Source organism: Salvelinus fontinalis, chromosome 5, assembly GCF_029448725.1.
Source record: "Salvelinus fontinalis isolate EN_2023a chromosome 5, ASM2944872v1, whole genome shotgun sequence".
Lineage (NCBI taxonomy): Eukaryota > Metazoa > Chordata > Actinopteri > Salmoniformes > Salmonidae > Salvelinus > Salvelinus fontinalis.
In genome coordinates this window covers 10,800,446-10,825,920 of record NC_074669.1, presented here as the reverse complement: position 1 = coordinate 10,825,920, position 25,475 = coordinate 10,800,446, and the positions used below count along the sequence as shown (strand labels likewise).

General features: G+C 45.6%; 1 protein-coding gene across 1 annotated transcript in view; it reads left to right on the top strand.

The window, feature by feature from the left end:
• Nucleotides 1–25,475, top strand: part of grm8b (glutamate receptor, metabotropic 8b) — a 214,148-nt gene that overhangs the window by 145,717 nt on the left and 42,956 nt on the right. The window contains exons 4-6 of the mRNA XM_055922410.1: nucleotides 5,387–5,522; nucleotides 8,167–8,321; nucleotides 8,474–8,611. Of these exons, the coding sequence (XP_055778385.1) occupies nucleotides 5,387–5,522; nucleotides 8,167–8,321; nucleotides 8,474–8,611 (429 nt within the window). The remainder of the gene's footprint in view (nucleotides 1–5,386; nucleotides 5,523–8,166; nucleotides 8,322–8,473; nucleotides 8,612–25,475) is intronic.

Genomic DNA, 25,475 nt, shown 5'->3' with positions numbered 1-25,475 from the left:
CAGGGTGACAGACATTGACACATTCAATACCGCCTTGCACCCTTGTCTCTAGCTGATCTAGGGTGTAATCATCAGTCCAACAGTTGCAAACGAGAGGTCTAAGGCACTGCATCGCAGGGGTTTGGCCGGTGGGGGGGGGGGAATAGCTCTCTAGCAACTCCTTGTGCCAGGGGCCTGCAGGCTGCCTCGGTGTCACATCTGCTCCTGCTCCCCCACTCTGGTGCTTGAGGTTACCAGTTCACTCATCATTAAGCACACCTGCTACCATCGCCATCGTTACGCGCACCTGCACCTGCACTAATTATGGGACTCACCTGGACTCCATTATGTCATCTACCTCCCCTATATCTGTCACTTCCTCAGTTTCATCCCCGAGTCTCAGCCTTGATGTTGTTATGTTCCTCCTGTCCAGACGCGGTTCTTGTTTTGTTTCATGTCTATGTATTATTAAATCCACACCCTGTACTTGCTTCTCGTCTCCCAGCGTCTGTCGTTACAGAACCGTTACACTCGGTCGTCAGTTGAACAGTGTTTCCTCCGCCACATTGGTGCGGCTGGCTTCCAGGTTAAACGTGCAGGTGTCAAGAAGCCCGGTTTGGCGGGTCAACCTTTCCAAGCCAAGTCTTCAAATCATATCCAAAGAATCTCTACACACAGCCTACATCGTTGTTACCATATTAATGTCATAGTCAACATAGCTGCTAAAATTAGCGCGTTAGTTAACCCGCTACAATCATACAGTGCAGTGTACAGTCAGAAAGAAGTTGAGTAGTTACACCGGTGGGCACCAGTGGGAATAAATGAAATAGAACCAAAAGCTTACCTTGACTTGGAAGAGTTCCAGTGTTGGATAGCCATTGCCAGCTAGCTAACGTAGCATTCCTCTCTGTTTGTGCCGGGTGTTTGAGTAGGCCAAACTAGCTATCTGCGTTCACTAGCTAAGTGAAAGTGAAAAAAATACAACTAAATATAGCTCTCTCTCTCTCTTTCTCTTGCTTCTTTGATTGAGTGGGCAACATGTCAGTTCATGCTGCAAGTGCTCTGATTGAGGACATCCTCCGGAAGTTGTCATAATTACTGTGTAAGTTTATGGAAGGGGTTGAGAACCATGAGCCTCCTAGGTTTTGTATTGAAGTCAATGTACCCAGAGGAGGATTGAAACTAGATGTACAACATGGTGCTACCCTACAGAGTGCTGTTGAGGCTACTGTAGACCTTAATTACAAAACAGTGTGTTTTAATCAATTATTTGGTGGCGTGAATATATTTAGTGTTTAGTATCTAAAAAGGATACATATTTGTTTGTGTATTTTACCCCCTTTCTCGATCTTATCTCATTGCTGAAACTTCCCAACAGGCTCGGAGGTGAAGGTTGAGTCATGCGTCCTCTGAAACATGACCCTCCAAACTGCATTTCTTAACATCAATGTGTCAGAGGAAACACCATTCACCTGACGACTGAGGTCAGCCTACAGGCGCCCAGCCTGCCACAAGGAGTCGCTAGAAAGCGATGAGCACTGCGGTGCAGTGCTTTAGACTGCTGCGCTACTCGGGAGGCCAAAATATTTTTTCATGTTTCACTTTTTCTTTTTATGAAATTCACTGAGGAGTGATGGGTTCGGATTTTTCTAAACTGTTAATATTATTAATCATTAGTTATAATAGAGGCATGAGGGGTGCCATAGTCTAGGGTCTACACCATAAGTTAATGTTATCTGTAGAAGGAATGGATATGGTGGAGGCAATTAAGCCTGGAATGTGCTGAGTGCAGGGAAAACGATCACATGTTGGCAGGCACTGTGGGGAGTCGTGGATTAGTGATGAAGGGGGCCGAGGTCAGATCAGGTCACGTTAAGGGAGAAGGAACAGTTTATTGCCCGTGTGACTTAATTTCCTGCCTAGCAACAGAGCTCTAGTGTTTAGAGAGAAGGAGGAGATTCTACGCCAAATTGGAGTATATATACCACTATTGGAAATATGTTATTGTCTGTTCAGCTGTTTAATCCTTTGGGGTGAATAAACTCGGTTTAAGCTTTCATAGTGTCCGTCGAGTTCTTACTCTGATATTTAGAACCTAACAGGAGGATGGTCCTCCCCTTCCTCCTCTTAGGAGCCTCCACTGATATACATTCATAGAGGATTGTATACAGTGTACAAGTAAAAACACTGAAGCAAACTGCGTTTGCGTGCGATCATGGGTGTATTATTCTGCCGATAATGTTGAAAAAAGTGGTTCCGTTGGTAGAGCATGGCACTTGCAACGTCAGGGTTGTGGGTTTGATTCTCACAGGGGACCAGTAAGAAAAAATATGAAAATCTATGCACTCACATCGCTCTGGATAAGTGTCTGCAAAATAACTCTAATGTAAATGGAGTGTCATATTAACAGGTACAAAGCCTTTGAACTGAGTTTGATGACGATCTTCTCTGAGCACTGTAACTGGGGAGTCCTCTGATCATCTCTGAGCACTGTAACTGGGGACTTCTCTGAGCACTGTAACTGGGGAGTCCTCTGATCATCTCTGAGCACTGTAACTGGGGACATCTCTGAGCACTGTAACTGGGGAGTCCTCTGATCATCTCTGAGCACTGTAACTGGGGAGTCCTCTGATCATCTCTGAGCACTGTAACTGGGGACTTCTCTGAGCACTGTAACTGGGGAGTCCTCTGATCATCTCTGAGCACTGTAACTGGGGACTTCTCTGAGCACTGTAACTGGGGAGTCCTCTGATCATCTCTGAGCACTGTAACTGGGGAGTCCTCTGATCATCTCTGAGCACTGTAACTGGGGACTTCTCTGAGCACTGTAACTGGGGACATCTCTGAGCACTGTAACTGGGGACTTCTCTGAGCACTGTAACTGGGGACTTCTCTGAGCACTGTAACTGGGGACATCTCTGAGCACTGTAACTGGGGACTTCTCTGCTGTTTGAACTTGAATAGCTAGATAGCAGGATTGTCAACAGAGCTGAGAGGTTTCTTAAATCCATGGTGAAAGGTGCCTGATTTCCTGACAGCTCTTGTAGGGCAGGGTTTCCCAACTCCAGTCCTCGAGTACCCCCAACAGCACACATTTTAGTCTTAGCTCCAGACAAACTCATCTGATTCAACTACACAATATGAATCAGGTATAGTTGTGTCCCGGGCTACAGCAAAAATGTGTGCTGTTGGGGGTACTGGCGTAATTAGGAAACACTGTCCTAGGAGATAACGATAGATTAGAGTTTGTGTGTGCCATGTTCCCTCTACATGAAGATGCTGGTGGAGTGTAGAAGGTCACATAAATCATGAAACAGATAGCTCTAAACTTTGTTTACCCCGTCGACAAAACATTCAGTCATATATTTAACCAGAAGCGTTACCAGATGATGTCACATTCCATTTGATGTTCTATTTCATTAAGATATTCCCCTCAGACAACATCCTATCATGGTGCCCCTCAGAGAAGCGACACGCACCAACACGCCCCAAACTCCCTCAATTACACAACGTTGACAGAGATGACAACAACTAAGCATAACAATTTGGAGGTTGAGAACACCAGGGGGAGCAGATTGGCCATTACCCTTGAAACGGTATAAATAGAGGAGATAATAACTAGTTTTGTTTGGGACAGTACAAATGTGGTGAGATAGCTCCCCTGATGGAGCTGAAAGAGACACAAAGAGATGGAACAGGTGCAGATGGTCATTAAATGGACTGTAACAAGGAGAGATTGGATTTCGAGGAGAGATCATCGCTTAAGTCAGAGCAGAGCGCCTAATGATATATTAAAGCAGTCTGAAAATGATGGAAGGTTATTATGGACCTCATTAAAGATGGAGGAGTGCTTCTGTCGACGCGCCAACATGCCTTATCAAGTGCTGTTTATTTAAATTCCCTGTGATGAATTCGCCACATCTGGCAGAGGTTTTGGAAGAAGGATAGCACACGTGTATGTGTGTCCGCTGTCTTAAGCAGGGAGTCAACAACACCTGAGAACTTCCCAATTTTGCAAAAACATCAAGCTAACTACATAAGTTGATAATACAGTATGTCAGGCACCTAAAGCCAGGTGGTACCATGTCTTATGGTTTGAAACTTAATGCAGTTTTCTAACTAGAGAGGATGGGTGGGTGGATTCATTTCTCTGGCTCCCTCATCTCTATTCTGTTATTGTCCACATGAGTGAATCAGATAGTATTGTTCTGTTTCTCCCCCCCTCTCTTCCTCCATCTCTCTATACATGTTCTCTCCCCCCCTCTCTTCATCCATCTCTCTATACATGTTCTCTCTCCCCCCTCTCTTCATCCATCTCTCTATACATGTTCTCTCTCCCCCTCTCTTCCTCCATCTCTCTATTCATGTTCTCTCCCCCCTCTCTTCCTCCATCTCTCTATACCTGTTCTCTCTCCCCCCTCTCTTCATCCATCTCTCTATACCTGTTCTCTCTCCCCCCTCTCTTCATCCATCTCTCTATACATGTTCTCTCTCCCTCCTCTCTTCATCCATCTCTCTATACCTGTTCTCTCTCCCCCCTCTCTTCATCCATCTCTCTATACCTGTTCTCTCTCCCCCTCTCTTCATCCATCTCCCACTACCTGTTCTCTCTCCCTCCCTCTCTTCCTCCATCTCTATATACCTGTTCTCTTCCCCCTCTCTTCCTCCATCTCCCTACACCTGTTCTCTCTCCCCTCTCTTCCTCCATCTCTATATACCTGTTCTCTCTCCCTCCCTCTCTTCCTCCATCTCTATATACCTGTTCTCTTCCCCCTCTCTTCCTCCATCTCCCTACACCTGTTCTCTCTCCCTCCCTTCCTTCTTCCATCTCGCTATACTTGTTCTCTCTGCCATGACCCTGGACTCTCTATCCCTGTCTCTTTTTCTTTCCTCTCTCCTCCTCAATTCTATCTCTGCTCTCTCCTTCACCTTTTTACGTTCTCATCTTCTCTTCTCTTTCATTTGATATCCCCCTCTACTTACCCTCTCATTCTCACCTTCCCTTCTCTCTCTCTTACGCTCTCTCTCTCCCTCTCTCTCTATTTCTCTCTCTTTCTCTCATATTCACTCTCCTTGGCTCTCTCTATGTCTCTGTTTCTCGCTCTACTCAACACTTTCACATCTCCACCTCTTCACTCCTTTCTCTCTCTCGCCCCAACATATCTCCACCTCTCCATTCCTCTCTCTCCACCCTTTCCTCACTCACATATCTCTTCTCATTGCCTCTCTTGTAAGCCCTCCACTTCTCTCTCTCCAACCCTATCTACGCCTACAATCCCCTTCTCTCTCATCCCCTCCCTCTATTCCTCCTTTTCTCCCACTCCTTTCCCCTCCCCTGTCCACCCCATTCCACTTCTTTCTCTCCTTCACCCCCCCTCTCTCTATCCTCCTCTTCCTCTCCCCACAGGTGGCGTGTGCATTGCCCAGTCTCTGAAGATCCCCAGGGAGCCGATGCCGGGGGAGTTTGACAAGCTCATCCTGCGACTGCTGGAGACCTCCAACGCCCGAGCCGTCATCATGTTTGCCAATGAGGACGACATTCGGTGCGTGTCTCTGTCTCTCTCACACACACACACACAAACACATACGCACACACAAACACATACACACACACACACACACAAACACATACACACACATTCTCCTTTAGTCAGTACACTCTAGGCACCATCGAGTCAAGTACAGAGGGTTTATCCTCCATCAGTTAATCCACAAACTCCTCACTGTGGATTGAGATAACAATGTTTCCATTAACTCCAGGACACTTGGTAAAAGGGCCTTGTCTATGTGGTGCAGTGCCTTGCATTGCTGTTCCTTTCAGCACATAGGACTCAGAGGTTATCTCCACTTCATCTGATTAAGATTGAATTAGCCGGTGATGGTAATCTGCACAGTTGAATATTAGAACTGGAATGAAAGCATTTTTCCCGTACTTCTCACCTGAACACCTGCAACCCGAGGGAGGGAAACAACTCAATCCCCCATGCACCAGAGGGTAATAAGTAAACTCAGTTTCCCAAAATCCTGAGGACTTGCTAGAGCCACGCAGCTTTCCTAATATTGTTATATTGTTATATTGTTATATTAGGCCGGATCTCCCTCAGGTGGAACTCAGGAGGAGTTGAGAAGTTTGGGAGAGGGTGACTTTGCAGGAATCAAAACTTTAAATGGCTTTGTTTCACATTTACCCATTTCTTTAACCTGTCTAGGATGAGGGTGCCGCTAGCGGCACTCCCCCCCCACCCCCACTGAAAAGGCAGAGCCGCGAAATTCAAAAAAAATATTTTTTTTAAATATTTAACTTTCACACATTAAAGTCCAATACAGCTAATGAAAGACACAGATCTTGTGAATCCAGCCAACATGTCCGATTTTTAAAATGTTTTACAGGGAAGACACAATATGTAAAGATGTAAATCTATTAGCTAAAAACACATTAGCATAATCCACCATCTTTCTTTGTCCACCAACAACAGTAGCTATCACTAATTCGGCTAAACTAAGATATTTATAGCCCCTAACCAAGAAAAAAACTCATCAGATGACAGTCTGATAACATATTTATGGTATGGGATAGGTTTTGTTAGAAAAATGTGCATATTTCAGGTAGATGGCATAGGTTACAATTGCACCCACCGTCACAAATGGACTAGAATAACTACATAGAGCAACGTGTTTACCTACTTACTAATCATCAAACATTTCGTAAAAATACACAGCATACACTAATCGAAAGACACAGATCCTGTGAATACAGACAATATTTCAGATTTTCTAAGTGTCTTACAGCGAAAAGACAATAAATCGTTATATTAGCATAGCACATGTGCAAACATTACCCCAGCATTAATTCTAGCCAAAGTGAGCGATAACGTAAACATCGCCAAAATATATTATTTTTTTCACTAACCTTCTCAGAATTCTTCAGATGACACCCCTGTAACATCACATTACAACATGCATATACAGTTTGTTCGAAAATGTGCATATTTAGCCACCAAAATCATGGTTAGACAATGGGGAAAGTAGCCCAGCTGGTGAGAAAATGTCCGTGCGCCATATTAGACAGTGATCTACTCGTATACATAAATACTCATAAACGTGACTAAAAAATATAGGGTGGACAGCGATTGATAGACAATTTAATTCTTAATACAATCGCGGAATTACATTTTTTAAATTATCCTTACTTTTCAATACAGTTTGCGCCAAGCGAAGCTGCGTCAAAAAACATGGCGTCCTAAGCCACTAACATTTTTCGACAGAAACACGATTTATCATAATAAAAATGTCCTACTTTGAGCTGTTCTTCCATCAGTATCTTGGGCAAAGGATCCTTTCTTGGGTCTAATCGTCTTTTGGTGGAAAGCTGTCCTCTTGCCATGTGGAAATGCCAACTGCGTTCAGCATGAACTGGAAGCGTGCCCAGCGATTCACAGCGTTTCAGAAATAAATGTCCCAAAATCGCACTAAACGGATATAAATTGCTATAAAACGCTTTAAATTAACTACCTTATGATGTTTTTAACTCCTATAACGAATCTTAACATGACCGGAGAAAGATTACTCCCAACACTAATGCTTGGAACAGGTGCGGGTCGGTGTCCTCCAGGCGCATGACGCAGCTCCAAAAGAGTGACTAGCTACAGGGTTTTTTAATTTATAGTGCCTGTGAACGCGCAATCGACCCCATTCAAATCGTCATCACGTAAAGGCATCCAGGGGAAGACGTAAGCAGTGTCCGTATACTCATAGGAATAACATTGGCTTTAAAACTGACTCCAGAACAGTGGCCAAAATTTCTGAAATCTGACTCCATGTCAGGGAAATTGCTGTAGAATGGGTTCTGTTCCACTTAGAGACAAAATTTCAACTCCTATAGAAACTATAGACTGTTTTCTATCCAATAATAATAATAATATGCATATTGTACGATCAAGAATTTTGTAGGAAGCCGTTTCAAAAATTACACGATTACCATAAATAGTGACAACAGCGCCCCCAGCCTCAACAGGTTAAATAGTAATATGGACACCATCAGGCTTGCAAGCTTAGATAGATCATTGGAGATATCGGAAATGTATCTCAGATTGGATGATGCTGCAGTTGGGGTCAAATCCATACAGTAAGTGAATTTGAAATTCACTGAATCGAAATGTAACAACTTTCTTTTTCTTTTTCTCACAGCCGTATCCTGGATGCGGCCAAACGCAACAACCAGACGGGTCACTTCCTGTGGGTGGGTTCAGACAGCTGGGGCTCCAAGATCTCCCCTGTGGTCCAGCAGGAGAGAGTGGCAGAGGGGGCCGTCACCATCCTCCCCAAGAGAGCCTCCATAGACGGTGAGAAATCAGGGGAGACTGAGCCTCGCTGACCGTGCCCAGCAAACAATGGGACATAATGGATGTGTTTCTAGCACTGTGAGATGTACAACCATTATGTGTTATGAAGTGTGGCTTTAACCTGAAATACATTTATATTGTCCTTATCCCAGCCTTCGACCGTTACTTCCGGAGCCGTTCCCTCTCCAACAACAGGAGGAACGTGTGGTTCGCGGAATTCTGGGAAGAAAACTTTGTGTGCAAGTTAGGGATGCATGGCAAGCGACCTGGGAGCCCCAAGAAATGCACAGGTACAGCATGTTCTATCTTATGTACTGGGACTGTGGGTGTTTGAGGGGAGGAGGGCATAACTGGAAAAGTATTCACTGAAAATACTTGTTCAATTGTGGTAATGGAAACAACCTTAACCTTGGCTGCCATTTCCACACAAGAGGGAATGTCATTGTCTTGGGACGAAGGTACAGAAGAGAGAACCCCATTGTCTTGGGACGAGGTACAGAAGAGAGAACCCCATTGTCTGGGGACGAGGTACACAAGAGAGAACCCCATTGTCTTGGGACGAGGTATAGAAGAGAGAACACCATTGTCTTGGGACGAGGTATAGAAGAGAGAACCCCATTGTCTTGGGACGAGGTACACAAGAGAGAACCCCATTGTCTTGGGACGAGGTACAGAAGAGAGAAGACCATTGTCTTGGGACGAGGTACAGAAGAGAACCCCATTGTCTTGGGACGAGGTATAGAAGAGAGAACCCCATTGTCTTGGGACGAGGTACAGAAGAGAGAACCCCATTGTCTTGGGACGAGGTACAGAAGAGAGAACCCCATTGTCTTGGGATGAGGTACAGAAGAGAGAACACCATTGTCTTGGGACGAGGTACACAAGAGAGAACCCCATTGTCTGGGGATGAGGTACACAAGAGAGAACCCCATTGTCTTGGGACGAGGTACACAAGAGAACCCCATTGTCTGGGGACGAGGTACACAAGAGAGAACCCCATTGTGTGGGGACGGGGTACACAAGAGAAAACCCCATTGTCTGGGGACGAGGTACACAAGAGAGAACCCCATTGTCTTGGGACGAGGTATAGAAGAGAGAACCCCATTGTCTTGGGACAGGGTATAGAAGAGAGAACACCATTGTCTTGGGACGAGGTACAGAAGAGAGAACCCCATTGTCTGGGGACGAGGTACACAAGAGAGAACAACATTGTCTGGGGACGAGGTACAGAAGAGAGAACCTCATTGTCTTGGGACGAGGTACACAAGAGAGAACCCCATTGTCTTGGGACGAGGTATAGAAGAGAGAACAACATTGTCTTGGGACGAGGTACAGAAGAGAGAACCCCATTGTCTTGGGACGAGGTACACAAGAGAGAACCCCATTGTCTTGGGACGAGGTATAGAAGAAAGAACAACATTGTCTTGGGACGAGGTATAGAAGAGAGAACAACATTGTCTTGGGACGAGGTACAGAAGAGAGAACACCATTGTCTGGGGATGAGGTACAGAAGAGAGAACACCATTGTCTTGGGACGAGGTATAGAAGAGAGAACAACATTGTCTTGGGACGAGGTACAGAAGAGAGAACCCCATTGTCTGGGGACGAGGTACACAAGAGAGAACAACATTGTCTGGGGACGAGGTACAGAAGAGATAACCTCATTGTCTTGGGACGAGGTACACAAGAGAGAACCCCATTGTCTTGGGACGAGGTATAGAAGAGAGAACAACATTGTCTTGGGACGAGGTACAGAAGAGAGAACCCCATTGTCTTGGGACGAGGTACACAAGAGAGAACCCCATTGTCTTGGGACGAGGTATAGAAGAGAGAACAACATTGTCTTGGGACGAGGTACAGAAGAGAGAACACCATTGTCTGGGGATGAGGTACAGAAGAGAGAACACCATTGTCTGGGGACGAGGTACACAAGAGGACATGCCCTCGGGCAGCCAGAGAGTCTGCTGCTGGGGAGTATCTGCATCCAAATTCTCCACAGACCCTAACCCTGCTAGTGTGGATTACCTCGCCCCCCCCAGCCAATCAATGCCATGCTTTTGATAGGCAAGAGGTGATGGATGTTGGTAAGAGGTGGAGGGAGTGTTGTGCTTTTGGGTAATTCTGCAGTTGCTGATTCTGTTACGTGCGTACAGTATGGATTATTAAGGTTAATGGTCCTATGACCTATTACAATTTACTTTGATTATCAGCCCCCCTGCACCAAGTCTAGGCTGACTCATACCTCCAGTTATAGCAATGTCATTTCATCCCACTGGAACGCCACATTCAGTATCTAGGGGAATATGTGGGGAAAAGGGTGTGCTGTAGTTTGAAATGGGAAACCGTATGTGTCACTCTTCTGATGTTAGTGCCTGAGGCAGAAACAACCATATTACAGACATGCTGTATGACAGAAGATGTGGATTGCATGTGTTTGTGTTGAAGACATCTGGAGACAAAGGATCCACTGTGTGTGTGTGTGTGTGTGTGTGTGTGTGTGTGTGTGTGTGTGTGTGTGTGTGTGTGTGTGTGTGTGTGTGTGTGTGTGTGTGTGTGTGTGTGTGTGTGTGTGTGTGTGTGTGTGTGTGTGTGTGTGTGTGTGTGTGTGTGTGTGTGTGTGTGTGTGTGTGTTTAGGAAGACTTTATGTACGTTGTGTTGAATGCATGATCATTTGTAATAATAATATTTTCAGTCATAAAACGCTGTTCATTCGCCTGTGCAATTGTTTTTTAGTAAGTGGGTGCATTTGCATTTGGTTTTGTATGTAGGATGTGAGTGTATTAATGTGGCTACGTTTGAGATTTTTCTCGCCCCAAAAACTCTGTTTGTGTCGGGGGGTATGCTGAGACAGACGGCTGTCCCTAGCCCGTATCCCAGACAATGCTTATTGTTCTGACACGGTGACTTAAAGTAATGAGAATAATTATGGTGCTGTCGTCTCCGTGCGTCGCTCCGCTCCTTTTGTCCCCTCCCTCCCTCCCTCCATCTCTCTCTCTCTCTCTCTCTCTCTCTCTCTCTCTCTCTCTCTCTCTCTCTTCCCCTCCCCCTCCCTCCCTCTCTCGCTCCCCCCTCTCCCTCTATCTCTCTCTCCCTCCCTCTTTCCCTCTCTCTCTCTCCCTCTCTCTCTCTCTCTATCTCTCTCCCTCCCTCCCTCTCTCCCTCTCTTTCTCTCTCCCTCCCTCCCTCCCTCTCTCCCTTTCTCTCTCCCTCTCTCTACTATTTATCTGCAGTAGGATGCACACAACGCTCCAGTGCTAATAGATTCAACAACACACAGCCAGATTGACTGATTATTATCAGATTTTTTAAAGGGGAGGCATCAAATCATGACAGCGTGACAAAAAACGCAGCACATTCTGTCACGTAACAAAGCAGATACGTAGAAAGCATCACACACTAACTTTGGTGTGGAAGGAAATTATAAAAAGTCGTGGCACTTAAGCCGACTGAGTGAGACAGCCAGATCAGCCCGAGGGTTGTTCCAAAGTGAATTCCACATCACATAGCTCAGCCCGTACAGCGCTTGTCTGCTGAGAGCTGCATTGTGCTGACTACAATGTCCCCACTGTGTGGGGGCGAAAAAATGTAATCCTTGATGATTTTGAGGAGTTTTCTGGAGCACAGGCACTTTGGGACAAATCCTTTGGAACATGTCAGACACACCAAACAGGATTTGGGAAACGCACGTTGAGAGTAGCCAGGCAGCAGCAGGGCCGAGAAGAAGAACAAAAAAACAACAATCTCAGCTTTCCAAAAATACCCCCTGTATCATACAGTATCCCCCTCCATTATGAAGCTCATGTCATTTTGCCTGAGCAAGGTAGACGGTCTGAAAGCCGTTTGCCCCTGTCAGAAGCACTCCGGGCTTTTTTTGCTCTATACTTTCCCATGTGCGAGAGTGAGGGTAGCAGCTTGAATTGATTTTATTAGCAACTGGAGATTGAGTTTTAGTGAGGAGAGGAGCTGCATCTTTTATCTGGAGCAGAGTAATCATGCAACAAGATAAACGGCTGAATCAGCACTAACTCTGGTCATCGTCCACCTGTGTGTGTGTTTGTACTTATTTTTTAGTTTATGGCCATTGCAATATCACACAATACCCCATCCTTCTTTTAAACCTACAAAGAAAAGAAGTGCTGACATACTAGAGAATGCATGTCGTGTTCATGTGATTAAAACCAGGTGTTTGTGGACATATACAGGGTCTATAGAGAGTCTACCCTTGGATTTCTTCACATTTTATTGTGTTACAAACATTTTGTAACACAAACATTTTATTTTTTTAGACGAATGAAAAATAAAATAGTAATATTCCTTGATTAGATAAGCATTCAACCCCCTGAGTAAATACATGTTAGAAACACCTTTGCCAGCGATTACAGCTGTGAGTCTTCTTGGGGAAGTCTCTAAGAGCTTTGAAAACCTGGATTGTGCATATTCTTTTCAAGGTGAGGACGGAGTGACCCAGCGGTCTAAGGTCCCTGCATCGCAGTGCTAGAGGCATCACTGCAGACCCGGGTTCGATCCTGGGCTGTATCCCAACCGGACGTGATCGGAAGTACCATAGGGTGGCCCCATAGGGTGGCGCACAATCATCCGGGTGGGTGGCGGGTGTGGCTGGGGTAGGCCATCATTGTAAATAAGAATTTGTTCTTAACTGACTTGCCTAATTAAATGAAGGTTCAATAAAATATAATATTAAAAAAAAGGTGTTGGGGATCATGGATAGACAGACATTTTCAAGTCTTGCCATAGATTTTCAATCAGATTTAAGTCAAAACTGTAACTAGGCCACTCAGGAACATTCACTGTCTTCTGGGTAAGCAACTCCAGTGTAGATTTGGCTTTGTGTTGTAGGTTATTGTCCTGCTGAAAGGTGAATTTCTCTCTCAGTGTCAGGTGTAAAGTAGACGGAAGCTTTTTTTGTCTTTGCTTAGCTACATCCCCTTTCTTTTCATCCTGAAAAACTCCCCAGTCTTTGCCGATGTCAAGCATACTGATACCATGATGCAGCCACCACCCTGCTGTAAAATAAGGAGGCAGTTACTCAGTGATGTGTTGTGTTGGATTTGTGTGCGTAAGTACGTGTAAGTATGTGTAATGGCGCCGACAGAGGGTTGCTGTGCTTCTAGCTCTTAGGAAACGTTGCAGTATTTTTTTTGTATGTAATATTTCTTATATTATTACCCAGAATTGTTTGTTATTTTAAATTATTTCTTACAAGCATTTTGCTACAGCCGCAATAACATCTGCTAAACACTGTACAGAATATGGCCAATAAAATGTTCTTTGAATATTTATGTTTGTTGGATTGTCTATGTACTACAAGCAAATGTTAGTTTGTGTGTGTACAAACCTGTGTGTCACCACATACTACATACAGTCGGAGCAGACAGGAAACAGTGAAATGTAAGCACCAGTTCTCTCAGGCATAAACATCAGATATCCTGTGAAATGTCAATGATGTTTAATTTAGCATACTGATTTGCTCTCTTCTGTCATTAAATCCTATGTGAGGCTTAAAGCCGAATTGTGTCTGCAGTGGCCGTACCCGCATTTACTTGCGATGCGGCCTCCACAGAAGTCAGAGCATTCATACTTATTGTGCTTCGCAGAGCAGAACAGAGCTGCTGTGAAGGAAGTTGTCAAGGAAGTGAGTTTGTGCTTATACAGGACCTCCCACCTCCACCTACCGTCAACCAATCGTGTCATTGTGGAGCTCTACGGAGCCCTCCGTATTGTTGCAAAATTTGGGAGTTGATTTGGCCTCCGGAGGCGCCGCAATTTCATCCCACCCTCTGTATGAACTTCCGGACTCCAATGCTGGATCAAGCATAAATGAGCTTCAAAGTTCAACCATACTGTAGTGTAAAGTGCCATTACACAACCACAGATGTACCCACTTGCTTCTTATGCAGTTAACCATGGAGTGTTCCCCCTACACTATTATGTTGGGCCACCCGCCTAGCCGTCACCCACTTCCAGTTAACCTCTATTGGCCACCGGGAAATGCCAGAGGAACAGATACCCTGAGGCAGAATGTTCAGTCACGAACACACACTTAATAGCACTTGTGTAACAGCTGTATAGTTTCTCCAGCCTCGAGGCAACAAATACAGAACAGAAGCCATTGAAGTCGCTGTAAAAGAGCTGTTCTCCAGTGGGAAATGAGAAGAGTCACAGCAAAGGAGTTTCGGAATCAACACACACTTATGCTCTAAAAGGTGGTATACAATCCACTGCAATGTGATATAATGCAGAACTAATGGGTCGCTTCAGAGGAGAAAATAAGTTGTTTTGTTCCGTGAAAGTGTGTGTGTGTGTGTGTGTGTGTGTCAAGTAGGTCAGGTGTGTTAAGTGCACTGTTAGATGGTAATTGCTGTTGCTCATAATTTAGTACCTCTTTTACTCAGTTTGACAGTATCTTGCTGTGATGATGACATTGAATACTCTGTGGGCACTTGTCTTTTGTAGTGGAGGAGAGGGAATCAAAAATGAATTTGCATCGAGTGCATTCGGAAAGTATTCAGACCCCTTTTCCCTAATTTAGTTACAGCCTTCTCCTAAAATGTATTAAATAAAAAATGTTCCTCATCAATCTACATACAATATCCCATAATGACAAAGCAAAAACAGGTTTGTAGAAATGTTAGCCAATGTGTTAAAAATAAAAAACAGAAATCAATGTGCTTCAGACACTTTTTCTGAAACTCAAAATTGAACAGGTGCATCCTGTTTCCATTGATCTTCTTTGAGATGTTTCTACAACTTGATTGGAGTCCACCTGTGGTAAATTCAATTGATTGAACTTGATTTGGAAAGAAACACACCTGTCTATATAAAAGGTCCCATAGTTGACAGTGCATGTCAGAGCAAACACCAAGCCGTGAGGTCGAAGGAATTGTCTGTAGAGCTCCGAGACAGGACTGTGTCAAGGCACAGATCTGGGGAAGGATACCAAAACATTTCTGCAGCATTGAAGGTCCCCAAAAACACAGTGGCCTCCATCATTCTTAAATGGAAGAAGATTGGAACCACCAAGACTCTTCTTAGAGCTGGCCGCCCGGCCAAACTGAGCAATCGGGGTAGAAGGGCCTTGGTCAGGGAGGCGACCAAGAATCCGATGGCCACTCTGACAGAGCTCCAGAGTTCATCTGTGGGGATGGAAGAACATTCCAGAAGGACAACGCTCTCTGCAGCACTCCACCAACCAGGCCTTTGTGGTAGAGTGGCCAGACGGAAGCCACTCCTCAGTAAAAGGCACATGAAGGCCCGCTTGGAGTTTAGCAAAAGGCAACTAAAGACTCTCAGACCATGAGAAAGAAGATTCTCTGGTCTGATGAAACCAAAATTGAACTCTTTTCCTGAATGCCAAGCGTCACATCTGGAGGAAACTAGGCACTGCTCATCACCTGGCCAATACCATCCCTAGGGTGAAGCATGGCGGTGGCAGCATCATGCTGTGGGGATGTTTTTCAATGGCACGGAGGGAAAGATAAACAGTGCAAAGATCCTTGAATACCTCATACTGGGGTGAAGTTTCACCTTCCAACAGACAACGACCCTAAGCACACAGCAAAGACAACGCAGGAATGGCTTCGGGACAAGTCTCTAAATGTCTTTAAGTGGCCCAGCCAGAGCCTGGACTTGAACCCGATCAAACATCTCTGGAGAGACCTGAAAATAGCTGTGAAGTGACGCTCCCCATCCAACATTTTTTTTTATTTTTTTTATTTCACCTTTATTTAACCAGGTAGGCTAGTTGAGAACAAGTTCTCATTTGCAACTGCGACCTGGCCAAGATAAAGCATAGCAGTGTGAACAGACAACAACACAGAGTTACACATGGAGTAAACAATAAACAAGTCAATAACATGGTAGAAAAAAGAGAATCTATATACAATGTGTGCAAAAGGCATGAGGTAGGCAATAAATCGAGTAATTACAATTTAGCAGATTAACACTGGGGTGATAAATCATCAGATGATCATGTGCAAGAAGAGATACTGGTGTGCAAAAGAGCAGAAAAGTAAATAAATAAAAGCAGTATGGGGGTGAGGTAGGTAAATTGGGTGGGTAGTTTACAGATGGACTTTGTACAGCTGCAGCGATCGGTTAGCTGCTCGGATAGCAGATTTTTAAAGTTGTTGAGGGAGATAAAAGTCTCCAACTTCAGAGATTTTTGCAATTCGTTCCAGTCGCAGGCAGCAGAGAACTGGAAGGAAAGGCGTCCAAATGAGGTTTTGGCTTTAGGGATGATCAATCAATCAATCAATTTTATTTTATATAGCCCTTCGTACATCAGATAATATCTCGAAGTGCTGTACAGAAACCCAGCCTAAAACCCCAAACAGCTAGAATGCAGGTGTAGAAGCACGGTGGCTAGGAAAAACTCCCTAGAAAGGCCAAAACCTAGGAAGAAACCTAGAGAGGAACCAGGCTATGAGGGGTGGCCAGTCCTCTTCTGGCTGTGCCGGGTGGAGATTATAACAGAACCATGCCAAGATGTTCAAAAATGTTCATAAGTGACAAGCATGGTCAAATAATAGTCATGAATAATTTTCAGTTGGCTTTTCATAGCTGATCATTAAGAGTTGAAAAACAACAGGTCTGGGACAGGTGGCGGTTCCATAACCGCAGGCAGAACAGCTGAAACTGGAATAGCAGCAAGGCCAGGCGGACTGGGGACAGCAAGGAGTCACCACGGGCGGCAGTCCCGACGCATGGTCCTAGGGCCCAGGTCCTCCGAGAGAAAGAAAGAGAGAAGGAGAAAATTAGAGAGAGCCAAGATTTTCAAAATGTTCATAAATGACAAGCATGGTCAAATAATAATCAGGAATAAATCTCAGTTGGCTTTTCATAGCCGATCATTAAGAGTTGAAAACAGCAGGTCTGGGACAGGTAGGGGTTCCATAACCGCAGGCAGAAGAGTTGAAACTGGAATAGCAGCAAGACCAGGCGGACTGGGGGCAGCAAGGAGTCACCACGGCCGGTAGTCCCGACGTATGGTCCTAGGGCTCAGGTCCTCCGAGAGAAAGAGAGAAGGAGAAAATTAGAGAGAGCCAAGATTTTCAAAATGTTCATAAATGACAAGCATGGTCAAATATTAATCAGGAATAAATCTCAGTTGGCTTTTCATAGCCGATCATTAAGAGTTGAAAACAGCAGGTCTGGGACAGGTAGGGGTTTCGTAACCGCAGGCAGAAACAGTTGAAACTGGAATAGCAGCAAGGCCGGGCGGACTGGGGACAGCAAGGTGTCAGCATGCCCGGTAGTCCTGACGTATGGTCCTAGGGCTCAGGTTCTCAGAGAGAAAGAGAGAACGAGAGAATTAGAGAGAGCATACTTAAATTCACACAGGACACTGGATAAGACAGGAGAAGTACTCCAGGTATAACCAACTGACCCTAGCCCCCCGACACATAAACTACTGCAGCATAAATACTGGAGGCTGAGACAGGAGCGGTCAGGAGACACTGTGGCCCCATCCGAAGAAACCCCCGGACAGGGCCAAACAGGAAGGATATAACCCCACCCACTCTGCCAAAGCACAGCCCCCACACCACTAGAGGGATATCCTCAACCACCAACTTACAATCCTGAGACAAGGCCGAGTATAGCCCACAAAGGTCTCCACCACAGCACAACCAAGGGGGGGCGCCAACCCAGACAGGAAGTTCACGTCAGTAACTCAACCCACTCAAGTGACGCACCCCTCCTAGGGACGGCATGAAAGAGCACCAGCAAGCCAGTGACTCAGCCCCAGTAACAGGGTTAGAGGCAGAGAATCCCAGTGGAGAGAGGGGAACCGGCCCTGGAGAGACAGCAAGGGCGGTTCGTTGCTCCAGAGCCTTTCCGTTCACCTTCACACTCCTGGGCCAGACTACATTCAATCATATGACCTACTGAAGAGATAAGTCTTCAGTAGAGACTTAAAGGTTGAGACCGAGTCTGCGTCTCTCACATGGGTAGGCAGACTGTTCCATAAAAATGGAGATCTATAGGAGAAAGCCCTGCCTCCAGCTGTTTGCTTAGAAATTTTAGGGACAATTAGGAGGCCTGCGTCTTGTGACCGTAGCGTACGTGTAGGTATGTACGGCAGGACCAACTCGGAAAGATAGGTAGGAGCAAGCCCATGTAACGCTTTATAGGTTATTAACAGTAAAACCTTGAAATCAGCCCTTGCCTTAACGGGAAGCCAGTGTAGGGAAGCTAGCACTGGAGTAATATGATCAAATTTCTTGGTTCTAGTCAGGATTCTAGCAGCCGTATTTAGCACTAACTGAAGTTTATTTAGTGCTTTATCCGGGTAGCCGGAAAGTAGAGCATTGCAGTAGTCTAACCTAGAAGTAACAAATGCATGGATTAATTTTTCTGCATCATTTTTGGACAGAAAATTTCTGATTTTTGCAATGTTACGTAGATGGAAAAAAGCTGTCCTTGAAACAGTCTTGATATGTTCGTCAAAAGAGAGATCAGGGTCAAGAGTAACGCCAAGGTCCTTCACAGTTTTATTTGAGACGACTTTACAACCATCAAGATTAATTGTCAGATTTAACAGAAGATCTCTTTGTTTCTTGGGACCTAGAACAAGCATCTCTGTTTTGTCCGAGTTTAAAAGTAGAAAGTTTTCAGCCATCCACTTCCTTATGTCTGAAACACAGGCTTCTAGCGAGGGCAATTTTGGGGCTTCACCATGTTTCATTGAAATGTACAGCTGTGTGTCATCCGCATAGCAGTGAAAGTTAACATTATGTTTTCGAATAACATCCCCAAGAGGTAAAATATATAGTGAAAACAATAGTGGTCTAAAACGGAACCTTGAGGAACACCGAAATGTACAGTTGATTTGTCAGAGGACAGACCATTCACAGAGACAAACTGATATCTTTCCGACAGGTAAGATCTAAACCAGGCCAGAACTTGTCCGTGTAGACCAATTTGGGTTTCCAGTCTCTCCAAAAGAATGTGGTGATCGATGGTGTCAAAGGCAGCACTAAGGTCTAGTAGCACGAGGACAGATGCAGAGCCTCGGTCTGACGCCATTAAAAGGTCATTTACCACCTTCACAAGTGCAGTCTCAGTGCTATGATGGGGTCTAAAACCAGACTGAAGCATTTCGTATACATTGTTTGTCTTCAGAAAGGCAGTGAGTTGCTGCGCAACAGCTTTTTCTAAAATTTTTGAGAGGAATGGAAGATTCGATATAGGCCGATAGTTTTTTATATTTTCCGGGTCAAGGTTTGGCTTTTTCAAGAGAGGCTTTATCACTGCCACTTTTAGTGAGTTTGGTACACATCCGGTGGATAGAGAGCTGTTTATTATGTTCAACATAGGAGGGCCAAGCACAGGAAGCAGCTCCTTCAGCAGTTTAGTAGGAATAGGATCCAGTATGCAGCTTGAAGGTTTAGAGGCCATGATTATTTTCATCATTGTGTCAAGAGATATAGTACTAAAACACTTAAGTGTCTCTCCCGATCCCAGGCCCTCGCAGAGCTGTGCAGATCCAGGACAGCTAAGCCCTGGAGGAATACGCAGATTCAAAGAGGAGTCCGTAATTTGCTTTCTAATGGTCATGATCTTTTCCTCAAAGAAGTTCATGAATTTATTACTGCTGAAGTGAAAGCCATCCTCTCTTGGGGAATGCTGCTTTTTAGTTAGCTTTGCAACAGTATCAAAAATAAATTTTGGATTGTTCTTATTTTCCTCGATTAAGTTGGAAAAGTAGGATGATCGAGCAGCAGTGAGGGCTCTTCGGTACTGCACGGTACTGTCTTTCCAAGCTAGTCGGAAGACTTCCAGTTTTGTGTGGCGCCATTTCCGTTCCAATTTCCTGGAAGCTTTCTTCAAAGCTCGGGTATTTTCTGTATACCAGGGAGCTAGTTTCTTATGACAAATGTTTTTCGTTTTTAGGGGTGCAACTGCATCTAGGGTATTGCGCAAGGTTAAATTGAGTTCCTCAGTTAAGTGGTTAACTGATTTTTGTCCTCTGACGTCCTTGGGTAGGCAGAAGGAGTCTGGAAGGGCATCAAGGAATTTTTGTGTTGTCTGAGAATTTATAGCACGACTTTTGATGCTCCTTGGTTGGGGTCTGAGCAGATTATTTGTTGCGATTGCAAACGTAATAAAATGGTGGTCCGATAGTCCAGGATTATGTGGAAAAACATTAAGATCTACAACATTTATTCCATGGGACAAAACTAGGTCCAGAGTATGACTGTGGCAGTGAGTAGGTCCAGAGACATGTTGGACAAAACCCACTGAGTCGATGATGGCTCCGAAAGACTTTTGGAGTGGGTCTGTGGACTTCTCCATGTGAATATTAAAATCACCAAAAATTAGAATATGATCTGCTATGACTACAAGGTCTGATAGGAATTCAGGAAACTCAGAGAGGAACGCTGTATATGGCCCAGGAGGCCTGTAAACAGTAGCTATAAAAAGTGATTGAGTAGGCTGCATAGATTTCATGACTAGAAGCTCAAAAGACGAAAACGCAATTTTTTTTTTTGTAAATTGAAATTTGCTATCGTAGATGTTAGCAACACCTCCGCCTTTGCGGTATGCACGGGGGATATGGTCACTAGTGTAACCAGGAGGTGAGGCCTCATTTAACACAGTAAATTCATCAGGCTTAAGCCATGTTTCAGTCAGGCCAATCACATCAAGATTATGATCAGTGATTAGTTCATTGACTATGACTGCCTTTGAAGTGAGGGATCTAACATTAAGTAACCCTATTTTGAGATGTGAGGTATCACGATCTCTTTCAATAATGGCAGGAATGGAGGAGGTCTTTATCCTAATAAGATTGCTAAGGCGAACACCGCCATGTTTAGTTTTGCCCAACCTAGGTCGAGGCACAGACACAGTCTCAATGGGTATGGCTGAGCTGACTACACTGACTGTGCTATTGGCAGACTCCACTAAGCTGGCAGGTTGGCTAACAGCCTGCTGCCTGGCCTGCACCCTATTTCATTGTGGGGCTAAAGGAGTTAGAGCCCTATCTATGTTGGTAGATGAGATGAGAGCACCCCTCCAGGTAGGATGGAGTCCGTCACTCCTTAGCAGGTCAGGCTTGGTCCTGTTTGTGGGTGAGTCCCAGAAAGAGGGCCAATTATCTACAAATTCTATCTTTTGGGAGGGGCAGAAAACAGTTTTCAACCAGCGATTGAGTGCTGAGACTCTGCTGTAGAGCTCGTCACTCCCCCTAACTGGGAGGGGGCCAGAGACAATTACTCGATGCCGACACATCTTTCTAGCTGATTTACACGCTGAAGCTATGTTGCACTTGGTGACCTCTGACTGTTTCATCCTAACATCGTTGGTGCCGACGTGGATAACAATCTCTCTATACTCTCTACACTCGCCAGATTTAGCTTTAGCCAGTACCATCTTAAGATTAGCCTTAACGTCGGTAGCCCTGCCCCCTGGTAAACAGTGTATGATCGCTGGGTGATTCGTTTTAAGTCTAATACTGCGGGTAATGGAGTCGCCAATGACTAGGGTTTTCAATTTGTCAGAGCTAACGGTGGGAGCCTTCGGCGTCTCAGACCCCGTAACGGGAGGAGTAGAGACAAGAGAAGACAGACTCAGACTCCGACTCGCTACATAATGGGGAAAACCGGTTGAAAGTTTCTGTCGGCTGAATGAGCGACACCGGTTGAGCATTCCAACAGCATTTCCCTCCAGAAGCCATGAGAAAGTTGTCCGGCTGCGGGGACTGTGCGGGGGGATTTATACTAACGTTACTATCTGTACTTACTGGTGGCACAGACGCTGTTTCTTCCTTTCCTACACTGAAAATACCCTTGTCTAACGATTGCGTCTGAAGCTGGGCTTGCAGCACAGCTATTTTCGCCGTAAGGCGATCGTTCTCCTGTATATTATGAGTACAGCGACTGCAATTAGAAGACATCATGTTAATGTTACTACTTAGCTTCGGCTGTTGAAGGTGTTGACGAACCATGTCCAGATAAAGCTTCCGGAGTGAAATAGTTGAATGAGGGAAAAAAGTTGCGATGGAAAAACTAAAAATATAAACGGTAATTAAAAACAGAAACAAAACAAAAAACGTAAAGTTGTCAGCTAGCAAAGTAAAGTAAAGTTGGCAGCAAAACGCACAGCAACAAAACGTACAGCAACACGTCTGCAGATTCAACAGGGAGTGACGTCCTTACGTACTGTGACTACATACTTTGATTCATCTATAGGCTGAAGTGAGATACACCTGCTGGAGCGCATGCTACGGGTGGGTGTAGCCATCGTGACCAGTGAACTGAGATAAGGCGGCACTTTACCTAGCATAGCCTTGTAGATGACCTGGAGCCAGTGGGTCTGACGACGAACATGTAGCGAGGGCCAGCCGACTAGGGCATACAGGTCGCAGTGGTGGGTCGTATAAGGTGCTTTAGTAACAAAACGGATGGCACTGTGATAAACTGCATCCAGTTTGCTGCGTAGAGTATTGGAAGCTATTTTGTAGATGACATCGCCGAAGTCGAGGATCGGTAGGATAGTCAGTTTTACTAGGGTAAGTTTGGCGGCATGAGTGAAGGAGGGTTTGTTGCGGAATAGAAAGCCGACTCTAGATTTGATTTTGGATTGGAGATGTTTGATATGAGTCTGGAAGGAGAGTTTGCAGTCTAGCCAGACACCTAGGTACTTATAGATGTCCACATATTCTAGGTCGGAACCGTCCAGGGTGGTGATGTTAGTCGGGCGTGCGGGTGCAGGCAGCGAACGGTTGAAAAGCATGCATTTGGTTTTACTAGCGTTTAAGAGCAGTTGGAGGCCACGGAAGGAGTGTTGTATGGCATTGAAGCTCGTTTGGAGGTTAGATAGCACAGTGTCCAGGGAAGGGCCGGAAGTATACAGAATGGTGTCGTCTGCGTAGAGGTGGATCAGGGAATCGCCCGCAGCAAGAGCAACATCATTGATGTATACAGAGAAAAGAGTCGGCCCGAGAATTGAACCCTGTGGTACCCCCATAGAGACTGCCAGAGGACCGGACAACATGCCCTCCGATTTGACACACTGAACTCTGTCTGCAAAGTAGTTGGTGAACCAGGAAAGGCAGTCATTAGAAAAACCGAGGCTATTGAGTCTGCCGATAAGAATATGGTGATTGACAGAGTCGAAAGCCTTGGCCAGGTCGATGAAGACGGCTGCACAGTAATGTCTTTTATCGATGGCGGTTATGATATCGTTTAGTACCTTGAGCGTGGCTGAGGTGCACCCGTGACCGGCTCGGAAACCGGATTGCACAGCGGAGAAGGTACGGTGGGATTCGAGATGGTCAGTGATCTGTTTGTTGACTTGGCTTTCGAAGACCTTAGCTAGGCAGGGCAGGATGGATATAGGTCTGTAACAGTTTGGGTCCAGGGTGTCTCCCCCTTTGAAGAGGGGGATGACAGCGGCAGCTTTCCAATCCTTGGGGATCTCAGATGATACGAAGGAGAGGTTGAACAGGCTGGTAATAGGGGGTGCGACAATGGCGGCGGACAGTTTCAGAAATAGGGGTTCCAGATTGTCAAGCCCAGCTGATTTGTATGGGTCCAGGTTTTCCAGCTCTTTCAGAACATCTGCTATCTGGATATGGGTAAAGGAGAAGCTGGGGAGGCTTGGGCGAGTAGCAGCGGGGGGGGGGGGGGGGGGGGGGGGCGGGGCTGTTGGCCAAGGTTGGAGTCGCCAGGAGGAAGGCATGGCCAGCCATTGAGAAATGTTTGTTGAAGTTTTCGATTATCACAGGCTTATCAGTGGTGACCGTGTTATCTAGCCTCAGTGCAGTGGGCAGCTGGGAGGAGGTGCTCTTGTTTTCTATGGACTTTACAGTATCCCAGAACTTTTTGGAGTTAGAGCTACAGGATGCAAATTTCTGCTTGAAAAAGCTGGCCTTTGCTTTCCTGACTGACTGCGTGTATTGGTTCCTGACTTCCCTGAACAGTTGCATATCGCGGGGGCTCTTCGATGCTATTGCAGTTCGCCACAGGATGTTTTTGTGCTGGTCGAGGGCAGTCAGGTCTGGAGTGAACCAAGGGCTATATCTGTTCTTGGTTCTGCATTTTTTGAACGGAGCATGCTTGTCTAATATGGTGAGGAAGTAACTTTTAAAGAATAACCAGGCATCCTCAACTGACGGGATGAGGTCAATATCCTTCCAGGGTACCCGGGCCAGGTCGATTAGAAAGGCCTGCTCGCAGAAGTGTTTTAGGGAGCGTTTGACAGTGATGAGGGGTGGTCGTTTGACCGTGGACCCGTGGCGGATACAGGCAATGAGGCAGTGATCGCTGAGATCTTGATTGAAGACAGCAGAGGTGTATTTGGAGGGCAAGTTGGTCAGGATAATGTCTATTAGAGTGCCCATGTTTACGGATTTAGGGTTGTACCTGGTGGGTTCCTTGATGATTTGTGTGAGATTGAGGGCATCAAGCTTAGATTGTAGGACTGCCGGGGTGTTAAGCATATCCCACTTTAGGTCACCTAACAGAACAAACTCTGAAGCTAGATGGGGAGCGATCAATTCACAGATGGTGTCCAGGGCACAGCTGGGAGCTGAGGGGGGTCGGTAGCAGGCGGCAACAGTGAGAGACTTATTTCTGGAGAGATAAATTTTTAAAATTAGAAGTTCGAACTGTTTGGGCATAGACCTGGAAAGTATGACAGAACTTTGCAGGCTATCTCTGCAGTAGATTGCAACTCCTCCCCCTTTGGCAGTTCTATCTTGACGGAAAGTGTTATAGTTGGGTATGGAAATCTCAGAGTTTTTGGTGGCCTTCCTAAGCCAGGATTCGGACACGGCAAGGACATCAGGGTTGGCAGAGTGTGCTAAAGCGGTGAGTAAGGCAAACTTAGGGAGGAGGCTTCTGATGTTGACATGCATGAGGCCAAGGCTTTTTCGATCACAGAAGTCAACAAATGAGGGTGACTGGGGACATGCAGGGCCTGGGTTTACCTCCACATCACCCGAGGAACAGAGGAGTAGTAGGATGAGGGTGCGGCTAAAGGCTATCAAAACTGGTCGCCTAGAGCGTTGGGGACAAGGAATAAAAGGAGCAGATTTATGGGCGTGGTAGAATAGATTCTGGGCATAATGTGCAGACCAGGGTATGGTGGGGCACGGGTACAGCGGAGGCAAGCCCAGGCACTGGGTG